At 43.6% G+C, this 14,483-nt stretch overlaps 1 protein-coding gene across 1 annotated transcript; it reads right to left on the bottom strand.

Annotated features, from left to right (window-relative positions):
• Positions 1 to 493: 493 nt before the first annotated feature.
• On the bottom strand, positions 494 to 12,117 carry LOC133132897 (sestrin-3-like). Its single transcript, XM_061248698.1, has 10 exons — positions 11,835 to 12,117; positions 6,461 to 6,523; positions 5,977 to 6,177; positions 4,788 to 4,970; positions 4,086 to 4,319; positions 3,183 to 3,330; positions 2,849 to 2,967; positions 2,306 to 2,496; positions 1,816 to 1,960; positions 494 to 1,712 (listed from the first exon to the last, which is right to left on the bottom strand). Exons 1-10 carry the CDS (start codon positions 11,910 to 11,912, stop codon positions 1,626 to 1,628), a joined length of 1,449 nt encoding a protein of 482 aa, XP_061104682.1. The 5' UTR covers positions 11,913 to 12,117; the 3' UTR covers positions 494 to 1,625.
• Positions 12,118 to 14,483: the final 2,366 nt, after the last annotated feature.

The following is a 14,483-nucleotide window of genomic DNA, read 5'->3' as shown; positions in this document are numbered from 1 at the left end:
CACAGAACCTTTGATTGAAATTTTGGCATTTTTGCAGATAAATTGTGTCACAGACAAGACAAAAGAGCTGGATACACCCAAAAGAACCACCAGAAAAATGTCATCCAGATGTGATACCTGGATTGCCTAAATTTGGTTTAATGTTTTCTTACACCAGTATGGAGCAAACTATTACCTATAAGATATGATTGTCATTTGCAAGTCAATGGAAAAACATATATGCAAAAATATGATCCACTATGATCCAGTGCTGAGGAAAACGTGTATCCACTCTATCAAACTGAATCCCGTCTCAATTGAGAACGTGATATATGTGCAAAAAAAAGAGAAAAAATGGCATATTTAGATTTTTTAATCTGAGGTTAGTTTCTCCTGCAGTCTTGCTAGTTCTCAAACATAAGACAAAATAATGTGAATATTGCACATTAAAACAGACAGTACCTTATACAGCAAGAGAAGAGTTTCCACAAAAACAACAAAACTGTAGTCTCACTCAGTTCAGGCCTGCTCCATTGAAACCTACCCTGTTCAGTATTTCTTGGTTCAATTAAATTCTATCCAGTTCTACTTTGTTGACTATTATTGGTTATTGTTTTAAAATTGGGTATTTTTTGCTTCAGTTTCAGTTTCTCTCTCTGTCCAGTCTTTCTGAACTCTGTTCAGTTCTACACTGTTCACTATGATATACTTGGTTCTGTCTTACTCAATCCAATCGAGCTTTATTTAGCCTCGTCCTGCTCTTGCTTTTACAAGAATGCGGGTCAGATAATCAAAAAGCTTATTTAAAAGGCACCATGGTGATACGTTTGATACCTTTGCTTTGGTGAAACAGCAGTGACAGTTTCTAATTGTGGGTCTTTCCCCCCTACTTTCTTAAACAATATTTATTTTTATTCCAAGACATGCTGTACACCAGCTACTTCCTGGCTTGCCACATATTGAGTTGGAAACATATGGTATATTACCAATATACCTCATGTTTGTTAAAAAGTAAAAAGATTAGTGGCATATGCATTTACTGCGCTCATTGAATCCTGGGCGGTATTTCACAAAGCAGGCCGGGTTGGCTGGATATAAAACCGGGAGCCCTCTCAAACCTGGAAGATGGACTGAAGTAAAAACTGCTGTTTGGGGTTTTACCCAGTGCAGGACAAGTATCCAGCTAACTCGGTAATCCTGCTTTGTGAAATACCCTCCTGACCACGGTTTTATATCATCCTGCAGAAGCCACTTGACTTCATGGTGGAAACCGTGGAACAGGTACTAATCATGTCCGTTAAAAGCATGTTCCGCGCTAACAATTTCAGCATGACAAGCTGACAGCACATTGCACCGCTCTTGTACATGACCAGTTTTGACAACAGGTAAAAACTCTGAATACAGTATACAGAAATAAGAGTAGAAGGAAGCTAGTTTTTATCATTACCCCAGACACATTTGTTTCTGTTTTTATTTCAACTTTCTTTTTGAGCAGTGCTGAGTGATGTCGACTCGACTGACCGTGAACTGTCATTCAATAGAGAGATCTGGCAATGAGAACCATATTCCCCTTAAACCCTTCGTTTCATCCAAATGGGCCCACGGCAGGGAGGCTTAGTGTGGGCCAGCAGGTGAGATGTGTCCAGTCAGGTCATGTAATGGGTGATGGCTCGCAGGGCGTACAGAAGCTCCGCTTGCATCCGCGCCTCCATCAGCAGCAGGTTCACATGGACCTGCCAACGTGAACGAAGAAGGTTCAATTATTGTGAGACAGATACGAAATTATACACATTCAGCGCAGGCGTTCATTCGCACATATGCACCCCGTGCCGTCACCTTCTCAGAGTGACGAAACTGGCGCCAGTAGCTGTGGTACATGTGACAGGTGGTCCTCTCTGGGTAGCAGGTCACAGTCTTGATGTAGACCTTCAGACTGCGTTCCAGCAGCTGGTTCACCTCCCCATAGTTATAGTCGTCATACCTGGAGAAGGGAGGCGGTGGCATGACACAATTACATCTCAACCGCTTTCTTCCCAATGGAGAGAAAAGAGCACCCTTTCATGTGAAATCATGAAAACCCATGGGCTATCTCCAGGGGCGCATACATACTTTTTACTGATATAGAAGACCAGGGCATCAACGTTAGCAAAGGGTGATGCTAAGTGCGGATTGTGAGGCTGGATAAATATGTGATGTTATGAACAAATGGCTTTACTGGGATAAGGTGCGATGCCATGGGGAAGAGGAGGGGGAGAAAGATGAATACTGCAATGTTGAGAACATCAGGTCAGGTGAATGGATGAGAGACGATAAGGCGGTTTCTTACCTGATGCCGTACATACAGTGGACGTAGTTGAAGATGGCACGGCGGAGCGTGGTGGTGTCTACGTCCTCGTGGGTCGCCATATTATAGTATGTTAGGTTGCACACCGTCCTGAACTTATCGTCCAGCAGGACGCCAATGTCGGAGTACAGCCGGTTTACCAGAGAGAAGCCGTGGTCTTCCCAGGAGTAATCCTGTGGGGAAAACAGAGAGAGTGTGTGTGAGAGAGAGAAAAGCAGTGGTCAGGGCAGCAATGTGGGGCTGTCTACAGCAGTGTGGAGCAGTGGTCAGAGCAGCAGTGTGGAGCAGTGGTCAGAGCAGCAGCGTGGAGCAGTGGTCAGAGCAGCAGCGTGGAGCAGTGGTCAGAGCAGCAGTGTGGAGCAGTGGTCAGAGCAGCAGTGTGGAGCAGTGGTCAGAGCAGCAGTGTGGAGCAGTGGTCAGAGCAGCAGTGTGGAGCAGTGGTCAGAGCAGCAGTGTGGAGCAGTGGTCAGAGCAGCAGTGTGGAGCACTGACCAGACTGCTGATTCAGTTAAAAAACCGCCTCACCTGAGCTCGGAAAGTGGGCAGGTCATCCTCTCCATGCCTGGCAAAGTCCTGATAACGGAAGGTTGAATCCACCACAAACTGGGAGCCTTTTGATTTTGTCACCACCTCTTCCTTGAAATCTGAAGGTACCCAAAGGAGTACTCAATTAATTTCAAAATTTCTTCACCGACTATATTCATTATTAGTATTGTACTTCACATTCAGTTTTAGCAACTTATTTTACCTGCTAGACAACAAAATATGATCATTGTCTTATCACTACATCTAAAATATCCTTTCCATTAAACCCATCTTCTATTGAGCTGGGACAAAAATGTGGCAAAGTATGCAGTACCTCCTGAGCCCACAAGGAGGCTCTCTTTCTTCTCCCTCTCAAAGCGAGTGGCCATCTCCTCCTGGGAGGCCTCCTCTTCCTCCTGCTCTTCTTGAAGCCTCTTCATTCTGTCCATTAAGGCCTCCAGCTCACTGACTGAGTCTGTCATCTGAAGCGTGCCGCCAAGAGCAGCCGTTAGACCAACGCAACCGTATTATGTTCGCAAGTAACTGTGGCATTATACTTGGAAAGAGACATTGCTGTTGAGTTTTTTTTTTTTTATGTAAATGTTTGGCGGATTCATTGCCAGAAACAACATCATTCCATTAGGTCCATTATATCATGGCAAACTGTGCTGTCCAATCTAGAAGATTTGTCACATCTCAAAACAATCTGCATGGATAGATGGCTAGTTCTCTGGGTAAGGGGAAACATACTTTTATTGAATTTTTAAGTGAATAGCCCCTTTAACATTAAAGTATTAGCATTTAAAAATGCAAAACACGCATTATATATGACATCACTGTCTTTTCCTTTCATTACAATGCATCTAAATATCAATATATTTTGTGATAATGTAAAAAAAAAAAAAAAAACGTAACACTGTCTCTCCAGTATCAGTAAAAGCGCAATAATCCATGCTGCATTAGCCTCTCAAAACTGTCCCACCTGCACTTTGACTTCATCGAATGAGGTAAGGATTGATGACGCCGAAGTGGCATGACAGGCGGAAACGCCCCTCACTACGCTGGGGCTGACGTGATAGCCGCAGTCAGATTGCACAACAAGTTCGGGCAACGCGCGTTTTATTGACGGAAGAAAGGAAAAGCAACTGCTCAATGGAGTTCAACACTGTGACCATTCTGGGTAGCTCCATAAGACCACAGTTGCACCGGTATCGCTTCCGTCCGTGTAACATCTCACCTCGGGGCTGCCACAGAAGACCTCCTCTGGCTTCGGGCTGCAGCTGTCCGCCAGGTCGCAGCAGCAGCTGCCGAAGCGCTGGTCGTCTCTCTCCTCCTCCTCCTCTTCCTCTTCCTCCGGGTTGATGCCACTGCCCAACACGAAGCTGGCCAGGGCATGGAAGTGGGCCAGGAGGACCACGGCGTGGACCAGCTCAGTCAGGGACCAGCTGCTCTCCCCGGTCCTCACCAGACTCTGACAGCGGGAGAGACACAAAACGAGGAGATGGCGGTGTTACATATATTACACATTCAGAGCGTATGTGCATGCGAGTGTGTACCCGTGTGTCAATAAGGGCATGCATATGTGTATGGGGCGACATTGGCTCAGGCGGTAAGATCAGTCATTGTGCCCCTGAGCGAGACACCTAAGTGTCCCTGAGCAAGACACCTAAGTGTCCCTGAGCAAGACACCTAACCCCTAATGCTCCTGACGAGCTGGTTGGTGCCTTGCGTGGCAGCCAATCGCCATTGGTGTGTGAGTGGGTGAATGAGAAGCATCAATTGCACAGCGCTATATAAACGCCAGCCATTTACCATTTCACATATTAAGAGCGTATTTGCATGTGTGTGTGTGTGTACCCGAGGTGTGAATGAGGGCATGCTAACGTGTGTGTACGTGTGTATATGAGTAAACCTGAGTGTGTGTGTGTGTGTGTGGTACCTGGATGTGGTCCTTGGTGATGAGCCAGGGTCTGTGCGCGAGGATCTTGTTGATGTCGTTGAGGTTCCTCATCCTCTGGGGGGCGTACCGCAGGCCCCGCAGCCACTCCACTGGCCCTCCGACGCGGCAGAACTCCTGCACGTGCACCTCCACCAGGAAGGAGCACTGGTGCCGGGCCACTGCCTGGCGTGGGGAAAAGAGGCGTTAGGACCCGACCAGGACCGGCAGCGTAGCGGTTAAGGTACCTGAGTGGGACCCCGCAAGGTCGCTGGTTTGATTCCCTGGTGTGGCCCCAATAAGATCCGCACAGCCGTTGGGCCCTTGAGCAAGGCCCTTAACCCTGCATTGCTCCAGGGGAGGATTGTCTCCTGCTTAGTCTAAATTAACTGTAAGTCGCTTTGGATAAAAGTGTCAGCCAAATGACATGTAATGTAATGTCACAATGGCCTCACGCCACTATACCAGGAGAGGCCAACCCTGGCCCTGGGGAGCTGCAGGGTCTGCCGGTTTTAGTTTTTCACCTTAAATACAACAACCACTTTTGACCCAAGAAACGACGTGAGGTGAGATAACAGTGTAATCGATTAATTCAATACTGAGTAACAACAAAAACCAGCAGACCCTCTGCCTCTCCAGGATGGCCATGTCTACACTACACTTTACATTACTCAATTCCCAGGCAGAGACTTGCATATTCACATTCACTTATACTGTATAATCAATAGTAGACTAGGGTGCTGATTTGGACGCAGCCTGTGTTAGCGCTAGTGCATATTTACTTACTTAAGCCCATTGCTCCAGCGGGAGCATAGGCCATCGACAACTCTTCTCCATTGCGCCATATTCTGTCATACAGGGTAGCCTTTGGCGTAGTGGTTAAGGTAAAGGACTGGGACACACAAGGTCGGTGGTTCGATGCCCGGTGTAGCCACAATAAGATCCGCACAGCCATTGGGCCCTTGAGCAAGGCCCGTATCCCTGCATTGCTCCAGGGGAGGATCGTCTCCTGCTTAGTCTAATCAACTGCACGTCACTCTGGATAAGAGCGTCAGCCAAATGCCATTAATGTAATGTAATGTAATGTAATGTAATTCTGGGCAGTTCTCTGCAGCTGATTCCACCGCATGCCTCTTTTCTAGGCCTCTCTCTACCTCCAGCTTGTGTAACAGCCAAGACAAAAGGAACTCACCATAATGGCAATGTACTGGCGGTAGTGCAGGGGCAGAGGCCCGTCCATCCACAGAAGGTAGAAGTGGTTCTGCAGGAAGGACTGCAGGTATTGGGGGTGCAGGCCCATCACCTGGGTCAGGTGGTCCAGCCCTGTGCACGGGGAGTACGCCTCCACCAACAGCAGCTCGGTGCAGGGATCCATGGGCAGGGCCTCCAGGATCTGTTGGGGAGGGGCGATTATGGGAGAAAGGGGACATGGTTTGCCAGCTCTACTCTAGCAGCAAGGAAATGAGAATACAAGACAATTGCCATGAAAATAGCATTGGGAGGAACTAGGAAGGAATACCTCAATGTGAACCGAAAAGCCTTAAACACATATTGCTTTCACGCGGCTTGCAAAACGTATTCAATCTTTGCCCTCGTTTAAAGGAAGGCCCGAACTTTTATAGCATAGCCGAGTCAGCAAGTGGCTCAGCGAAAGAGTGACAGCACTTCCCACTGACCTCATCTTCAGGAATGAAGGCGCTGGGCCCCGTGGAGGAACACCGGGCTCTCAACGGCTCTTCCTGTTACAGACAAGACAGGAGGAGGCAGTGTGTCAAAAACACAGCATGGAAGTCATGTACACACACACACACGCACAACACAGCCTGCTTCATACACTATAGAGGAACTTTGACGGGGAAGCCATCGTCTACACATAGCGGACACAAAGGGGCCTGCATTTCTCAAAGTGATCTTTGGCGCTGACACTGGTCCCAGGCACTGATCGGGGTGCCCTGCGTACACCGACCGCTGACATCACTCAGTTTCGCTGGGTCACGTTCCCACACTAGGCAATGTCCACATTTCATAAGAAATTAAGGCAAATTTTGACAAAATCTCAATGTGGTCACATGTGATAATCAAATTATATTCAAGTAAAACATTTCTTGCATGGCTCCTGTTTCATGCATTTCAATGTATTCTTGGTGAAATGTTGAAATAAATTAACACGTTTTTCCTGTCTTGAAACTCATTTTTTCTCTTTTTCTATTATTATCTATTGTATTATTGATGCCGGTTCCCCGAACAACATTGACTGCCAGACCTGCCCTTTCTAATCCATCTTCCCTAATCCGGATGTTTTCACTTGCATTAGATTAGCTACGAGGACCTCACCATGATCATTGAAGTTTCTCTACACGAAGGAAACAAACTTTTTTATCTATTTTTTTTTTTTGTCAATGAAAAGCAGGGCCAAGTAATAACATGGTAAAGAGAGTGAGGGTGACGTCAAGCATCGGCTGCTGTACAGGGGTTTTGTGGGACACGATTAGCAAACGTGAGGGAGAGTAAATGAGTGGGCCAGTGCCTGTTCTAGCACAGCGTCGCGGAGACGCTGAGACAAGCTTTCTGTGTGTGTATATGATAAGCCGTGGGAGGTCGCCATTGAGGTACGCACTGCTCAGCTCAGAAAGGCCTCGAGTATCTCGGTGCGAGTTACACAACCCTGTTATCGTCCGCTTATTTATAGAGCGCCCTTTGCGCCCTTCATTAGATATTCACTAATTCACCTGTTGATTCCTTCAGTTGTTCATTAACTCTTAACTCTTCGGTCAATTATTCTGGAGGCTGATTAAACGATCGCTCGGGCCATTCACATAGATGATTGATCTGTTCATCAGGTGGACGGTTGTCAGCTATTGATTACTCATTCCTTGACCTGTGAGGCAACCGGGAGATAACAAGCAGGGATCAAAACAGTCACTGACTACTGTTTCAAATTGAATTAGTGTTGCACTTAGAGCAAGCACCTTTGAGTTCAGCTGAGCTGGGCCAGGATCTGTAGTGAGACCCAAGATAGGGAGTGTGTCGGGGGGATGGCTGTGGCCAGGGTGGAGCTGCAGCAGGATTCAGAGGCCGCGAGGCAGGGAACAGGCTCTGTAATTAACGTTTGTGCTCCCACCCTTTTTCGACAAAAATGACCTCTGTTTCCACTTTCAGCCAAACAGCCTGCGATATTTCCTGCGAGTCAGCGTCTCCTCTTAGTGACGGAGAATGGAAAGTGCCTCACCGTACGTTTGCACACGTAACGTAAAGGGTCACCTTTAACGGGTCACCACACATGCCCATGAAGCCATAATGAGTCACTGCTCTGTAATGTTCACTTGTGAGTACTGCAGCTAACGCATGTTCTCGTCTCTAATGCACTGGCCGGCAAGTATGTGACAATTCGCAGAAATTCAGACCATTACAGCACCACAGGCGTTATCGGTTAACCCCCAAAAATGTACTGAAGCCAAACCAGCAGGCACATGTTGCAGTATTTAAATTCACACCGCGCAGCACCACTGTTAAATACTCCAGCTACAAATGCACAGCAATGAAATCGAGTCTGAATCCAACGGTGAAGGTTTAAGCTTCAGATTTCACTCTGGTGTGTTCCACCATGCCCACTTCAGGGGATGACAGTGCAGCTGACGGTAGGTAAATGCACACCGCAGGTGCCTTATGGACAACACAGCCATTTGCTACGAAAATAACTAGGACTATGAATTGCCTGGGAAACTGGCACCAGGCAAATCAAGGCCCCAATCATCACCTCAGACATATTTTCAAAAAAACATTTAAGAGTTTATCCAAAGCAGGAGACAATCCTCCCCTGGAGCAATGCAGGGTTAAGGGCCTTGCTCAAGGGCCCAACCGCTGTGTGGACCTTATTGTGGCTACACCGGGGATCGAACCACCGACCCAGTCATGTACCTTAACCACGACGCTACAGGCCGCCCTGTACCGGGGAATGCAGTCTTGGGAGAAGCTGGATCTCTAAGGCTATAGAACTAGCTTGCTGGCTAGAGCAACAGTAGAACCTGCATGCTACATTACATTACATGTATTTACCAGTTGCTCTTCTCCTGAGTGGCTTACAATATAGTCGAAAAATAAATGCATTCACCTGATTAATATGAGCAATTAACCATCCTATTATGTTTGGGGTCAATTTGACCCCATTCAGTGACATCTCTTAAAACCAGATAACCTTTTTTTCATCTTGATACTATATGATTTTTAAAAAATTTATATTTTGGTGGGATTAAATAGTAAACATAATGCCATGTTTTCAGAAGTCCTGTACCAACTTTGCATGTGTTGTATGGGCTTATTTTGACCCTCTGCAACTGTATAAAATGTCAGAAAATACACAACCATTTAATCTCAGATTTCTTTGTGGTTGATTCTGGTGGAAAGTTTCCTATACTGGTGCCAAACTTTCACTTCCTCAGGCTCTAAGATTAGATGTTTCTCACAGATTTTTTCATATGTATGGATAAAAGGCTAGTAATTTGGGAGACAATAAAAAGGTGACACACAAAATGTCAAAACTTTTATTTAAACTGTTGGGGTCAATTCGACCCCAAACATGAAAGCGGTCACAAACTCTTAACACAATAGGAGGGTTAATAGTTCCAGACCTGGCTAATACTATTCCTGGACCAGCACGGATAAATATACAGTCAGCACTAGTGCAAATTAGCTCTTCTAATCAAAAAGCTGGCTGTTTTTTTTTCTTTTTAATTTGGTCTTTTAGTACATTTTGGAAGGCAGAAAAAGGAAGGGGCTGTGAGGAAAAATGAAAACACAGGATTCTCAAAGAATGTGCGCATGATTGAAAACATGGATAAAGAAGTGAGCATACCACAATCAACCGCAGCTGAAACTGCAAATGTTGAGGCAGACAGTAAAAACTCATTACTAACTAACAAATACTTATTTGCTTTATCACCCAGTACAGGAAAGCTAATCCGTCATTATTTTATGTTTTTCATAGTTTCAACACAGTTAGAATAATATAATAATAATATAATAATAATAAATAATTAATCATTAATATTTGTGTGCGGACAACTTGTTTGTTTGACACTCTTAGTACATTGACTTTGATAACTGAATGTAGTTAACAGATAAATGTTAACTCTTCCAAGACACTTGCTGGTTTCACATACTCAGCTGTGAATTAAAAACTCTGACAGTTTTGTTCCTTCCATTTGTGATTAAATTGAAGCAGACCACACAACAGAGCAGCAGTTAGGCACTCTCATCTTGAGCTGCTACGCCTTTGGAATGACCTCTGTTCCCCTCTCCAGCATCAATCAAATCAATGGGATTTTAGGTTTTGTTGCATTCAAACAGATAGCTGCTTGGTGGTCATGATGGAATATATTGATGCATTTTTTGTGCCTGTTTTTCTGAATATCCCCAGAACAGAAGACAAAGCTGATGCGTTACACCAGGGGTGTCAAACTCCAGTCCTTGAGGGCCGCAGTGTTTGCGGGTTTCTTTTGGTTTCCTTTCAATCAACTGTCATTTAAGGCCTTGAGAACAAGGTGTGTGGATTATTTAGCCAATCAATGACTTTAATGAACCACTGGTGCCAAGAACAACCCAAAAACCAGCAGACATTGCGGCCCTCCAGGACTGGAGCTTGACAACTGTGCATTAGATCTGTGCATTTATATTCTATTACTGACCTGAAGAACAGAGATATGAACTTTGTGATGACGCATTTACAGAGCTTGTAGAAATAAATGGATTCTGTGAGGTTTACCACATTCTTCCAGATAGCCAATCTGAGTGTCATGTACTTATCAGGAGTGTCAATCCTTAAGATTTCCCAAATTCTTAATGGGAATTCACAAACAGATCTAATGATGAGAGAAAGAGTTCATGAATAAGCTATCCATCACTGAAATGCTATCAAGCAAGCTTGTCTGAACCAATCAATATTTTTGCTGCCCACAAAACACAATGATTGGTTTAAGGGTCAATGACGTGCCATGTGAATTTGTCTGCAAGCAATACTTTTTATCCAGTTATAATTAATGCGTTTAAATTAATTAAAGTAAGCCTACTTGCTTTATCAAACAGCGTAACTGTTCATGTTAAACAATTATATTTTTGTTACTTTTACAGTGTGCTAAAATCTTATTTTGCACTAAGAATCAACCAAGAAAACATTATAAAATGTACTAAATCATCATTAAAAAGAAATTTACACTCCTGGCATAATTTAAGAAATTTTTCGAACAGCATATAAAAGAAGGATCAAGATAATTCTGTGTTAGATATAAACAATTACAGCAACTTTTGTCCACAAACATGGATTTTGTCAAATATCATTCAGCAACATGAAATTACCAGGCCATTTTAAGTCAATATTATGATAGATACAATATACGTCACTAACAGTTGTGTCAGTCATTCATTCCCAATTTTGTAAAAAATAATTTCACCTGTTTGCATTCTGGCACAAAGTGGCAAAGAATTGCCTGTTATTCAGGATAACTTCCAGGAAGTGGTTTAATGATGTTTTTATGGAGTAAATCTCACAAAATGTTTGCAAAGTACCAGCCAAATGACATGTAATATGCCAGATTCCCGATTAAACATTTTTTTAAAGGCCAAGGAGACACAACTTATACAACTTGTAAAAGCTTAACAAATTGCTGCGACTACATTTTATGTTTTCTTGAAATGACGTTTTTTAAATATATAATCGTATAAAAATGTCATTAAAAATGTGTCGCTATTCTCCACATTAACGCATTCTATAGGCCTACTTAACATTATTATTGAATTCTGGCAATGGCACATGATATTTTTTCTGTTGAGCACGAGCGGACTGAATGCGTTCGCAGTAGACGTATTTAATTTAAACGGCTGTCATGCGTCTTGGCAAGTCAAGATGTAACTTATCTTCCCTTATCAATAAAAACAGGAGAATACTGATAAGGCTGTAACGAAACATCACGGCCTCTATAATATTCTTATCCACTGCACTAGGCTATACAACTGTCATAAACATGGCACAACAAGTAGCTAAGTAGCGGAATATACCTTTTTTGTGCTGACTTTCCGACAGACGTTGCAGGTGCCGTGTGAGCTGGAAGAGTGGGAGTCGGTACTGCCATTCATTTTGATGCGTGATGAGTATTTTTTAGTTGTTGTTTTTTTTTTTTACCAGAGACGATTAATGAAATAGCATCCTCGGCTGGTAGTTGGGTTGTGGCTGTTTGGTGGTGGGGAGATCTTGTAGTTGCTGAGAACGAAGGCAATTGCTGAGAACCCGAGATGTTCTCCCTTCGCTCTCGCACCCCACACAACAACATCTTTCCGGGAGCGAGTTACCAACTTCAGTCCGCTCAAAGTCAGAGCACGCCCCTTTAGCCAATGGGACGATGTACAGGGCGGTGCTTACAGTGTTCCGTGGACTTTTGACATAATCCCCGCCGTGCTCGTAAAAAGCGATTGCTCTCGAGAGGTTCAGGTGGTGACGGTTGTTCTTGTCCCTTGGTCCCACCAGGGGTAGAGTGGGCAAAATCAGCCAGGGTTTGTCTGATTGACACACTCATCCCAACAATGCTCCAGACACCTCAAAAACAAGTTGTCCATAACATCTTCTTTTGATGTTAGCTCGTTCTTGTGTGGCCTGTAAATGGAGGCCAGTGGAAATGCACTTCAGATACCATTCTTCTGGCACACAAGTGCAGCATGAAAAACATATGTAGCCTATACTGAATAAACTGAGGTCCAAACAATATGTGTAAGAATATGACCACCCCCACAAATGAAAATAAATAAATATTGCTATTACAATATATATATATATATATATATATATATATATATATATATAATTCAGCAGGAATGATTCTCGAGAAGTCACAGCAGACAAAGGTTGAAGCTGCCTGTCCAAACCTCGATGTTCATAGGCGAAACTCTAAAGCATCTCTGCACCCGGAATGTTTCCCTCGGCAACAGCCTGATGTCAGCAGAAATGTAGTGTGGGACCAATCATAGGGTTACTACGCCTCAGCAATGGCTGATCAGTGAAACAAACAGCCTTCTCTGCACTTCTGCTGTCAACTTTATGTGCATGCTGTGCCTTTTCCTGAGTTTAGAGAAGTGAAAGTAATGAAAGAAAAAGTATGTCAGTGGTCTGCTGTGTTGAACGCTTCTGAACAGCCTTGTCAAAGTCAGCCGCTGATCTCTTTCAAAACCTTAATACAGAGTTTAATACTTAAACATTATGCAGCTTTAGATTGTGCTGGGAGTTGAACACTGGAGATAAACTGAAAGTAGCAGGAGTTTGCGACTGCCTGCAAAAACAGGAATCTATTGATATAGCAGCAAACTGGTTTTTAACACGTTGGCATGAACGGACAGAGGTGATTGTTGTGGTGCTGTGGTCTTGTTAGACTCTTTGCTAGTTCACAGAATTTTAGAAGCCTGGCTTTTTTAAAGAAAATCATCATTTTGATTGTATGGGAAAGCAATAAGTTATAGAACGCAGGCCTAAAGATGATGAATTAGTATATCATCTGTAAGTTGCTTTGGATAAAATCATCAGCCAAATGGCATGTAATATAATGGATGCTGAGTAATTGTAGCATTACTGCATTATCATGTGGATTGCTATTATACATATTGTCATTATCTTGATTTTGATTATCTCTGCTGATGGAGAACTCCTGATCTGCACAGCCGTTGGGCCCTTGAGCAAGGCCCTTAACCCTGCATTGCTCCTGGGGAGGATTGTCTCCTGCTTAGTCTAATCAACTGTAAGTCGCTCTGGATAAGAGCGTCTGCCAAATGCCATTAATGTAATGTAATGTAATCTTTGCCTCTGTCCAGTGTGTGGTTTTAGTGTGGTACTTTTTTTACTGTGCTATTGTGGCTCGCTTCTGCACAAATATTTTATGGTTTCTTGCTCAAAACAGCTGCTTTCACTCATTGAATTCTAATTGTACATAAGTTGCCAGCTATCCTTACTTGTCAATCCAAACACTTGTGAATATTCTGGTGAAAACATCTGACAAGTTGTGCATATTTTTACTTCTCATAACTGAGGGCTACATTTTGAGGGTTGGTTTTCACATAATTTCTTGAAATTATTAAGATAAGGAATTACATTTTGTTTTAGAAAACCATTATTTTGTTAATCTAAACTCCCAGGGGCCATTTGTTGTCAAGTATTTACTTACAACATGAAGCATCCCTACATGGTTAAATGTGAGGCAGGGAAGTGCTGCTGTACATTAAAGCCATGAAAGTCCCCGCAGTTCTGTGAACTGAAACACCAAAACATACACACGATAACATCACAGTGAAGTTACCTCTAAATTTTAAATGAAGGGCCCATGCTAAACACATAAATTCATAAATAATAACATCACACAGGCCACTGCTGTTCTCAGCTCTACCACTCCTACACACTTTGCTATAAATACATAACAAATAATTCACTGTAAGACAAACCCCCTTTTCATGGTTAATGCCACTCCCATCTCCCATCACTTTTCATGACCCATCATATGTCTATCTTGTCACCACCAGAAAAATATTTCTTCTATTTAAACCCACAGGCTATAACTCTGGTAAAGACAAACTGAGCTTTCAATTGTTTCAATTGTTGTTCAATAATTGCACTGGGAGGGCGATATTTGACCATGGACTTGATATCAGATACAGCATGTCCTTATTTCC

Source organism: Conger conger, chromosome 7, assembly GCF_963514075.1.
Source record: "Conger conger chromosome 7, fConCon1.1, whole genome shotgun sequence".
Classification (NCBI taxonomy): Eukaryota; Metazoa; Chordata; class Actinopteri; order Anguilliformes; family Congridae; genus Conger; species Conger conger.
Note: the sequence above shows the minus strand (reverse complement) of the source record. Positions and strands in the feature narration are given on the sequence as shown.

What these genes read in the sequence shown, in the direction of transcription:
- LOC133132897 (XM_061248698.1), bottom strand. Translation starts at nt 11,912, where the DNA reads ATGAATGGCAGTACCGACTCCCACTCTTCCAGCTCACACGGCACCTGC. An exon ending in GGAAAGTCAGCACAAAAAAG is followed by an intron (nt 6,524 to 11,834) that starts GTATATTCCGCT and finishes TGTCTGTAACAG; the next exon opens with GAAGAGCCGTTGAGAGCCCG. An exon ending in GCCAGTACATTGCCATTATG is followed by an intron (nt 4,971 to 5,976) that starts GTGAGTTCCTTT and finishes TCCCCACGCCAG; the next exon opens with GCAGTGGCCCGGCACCAGTG.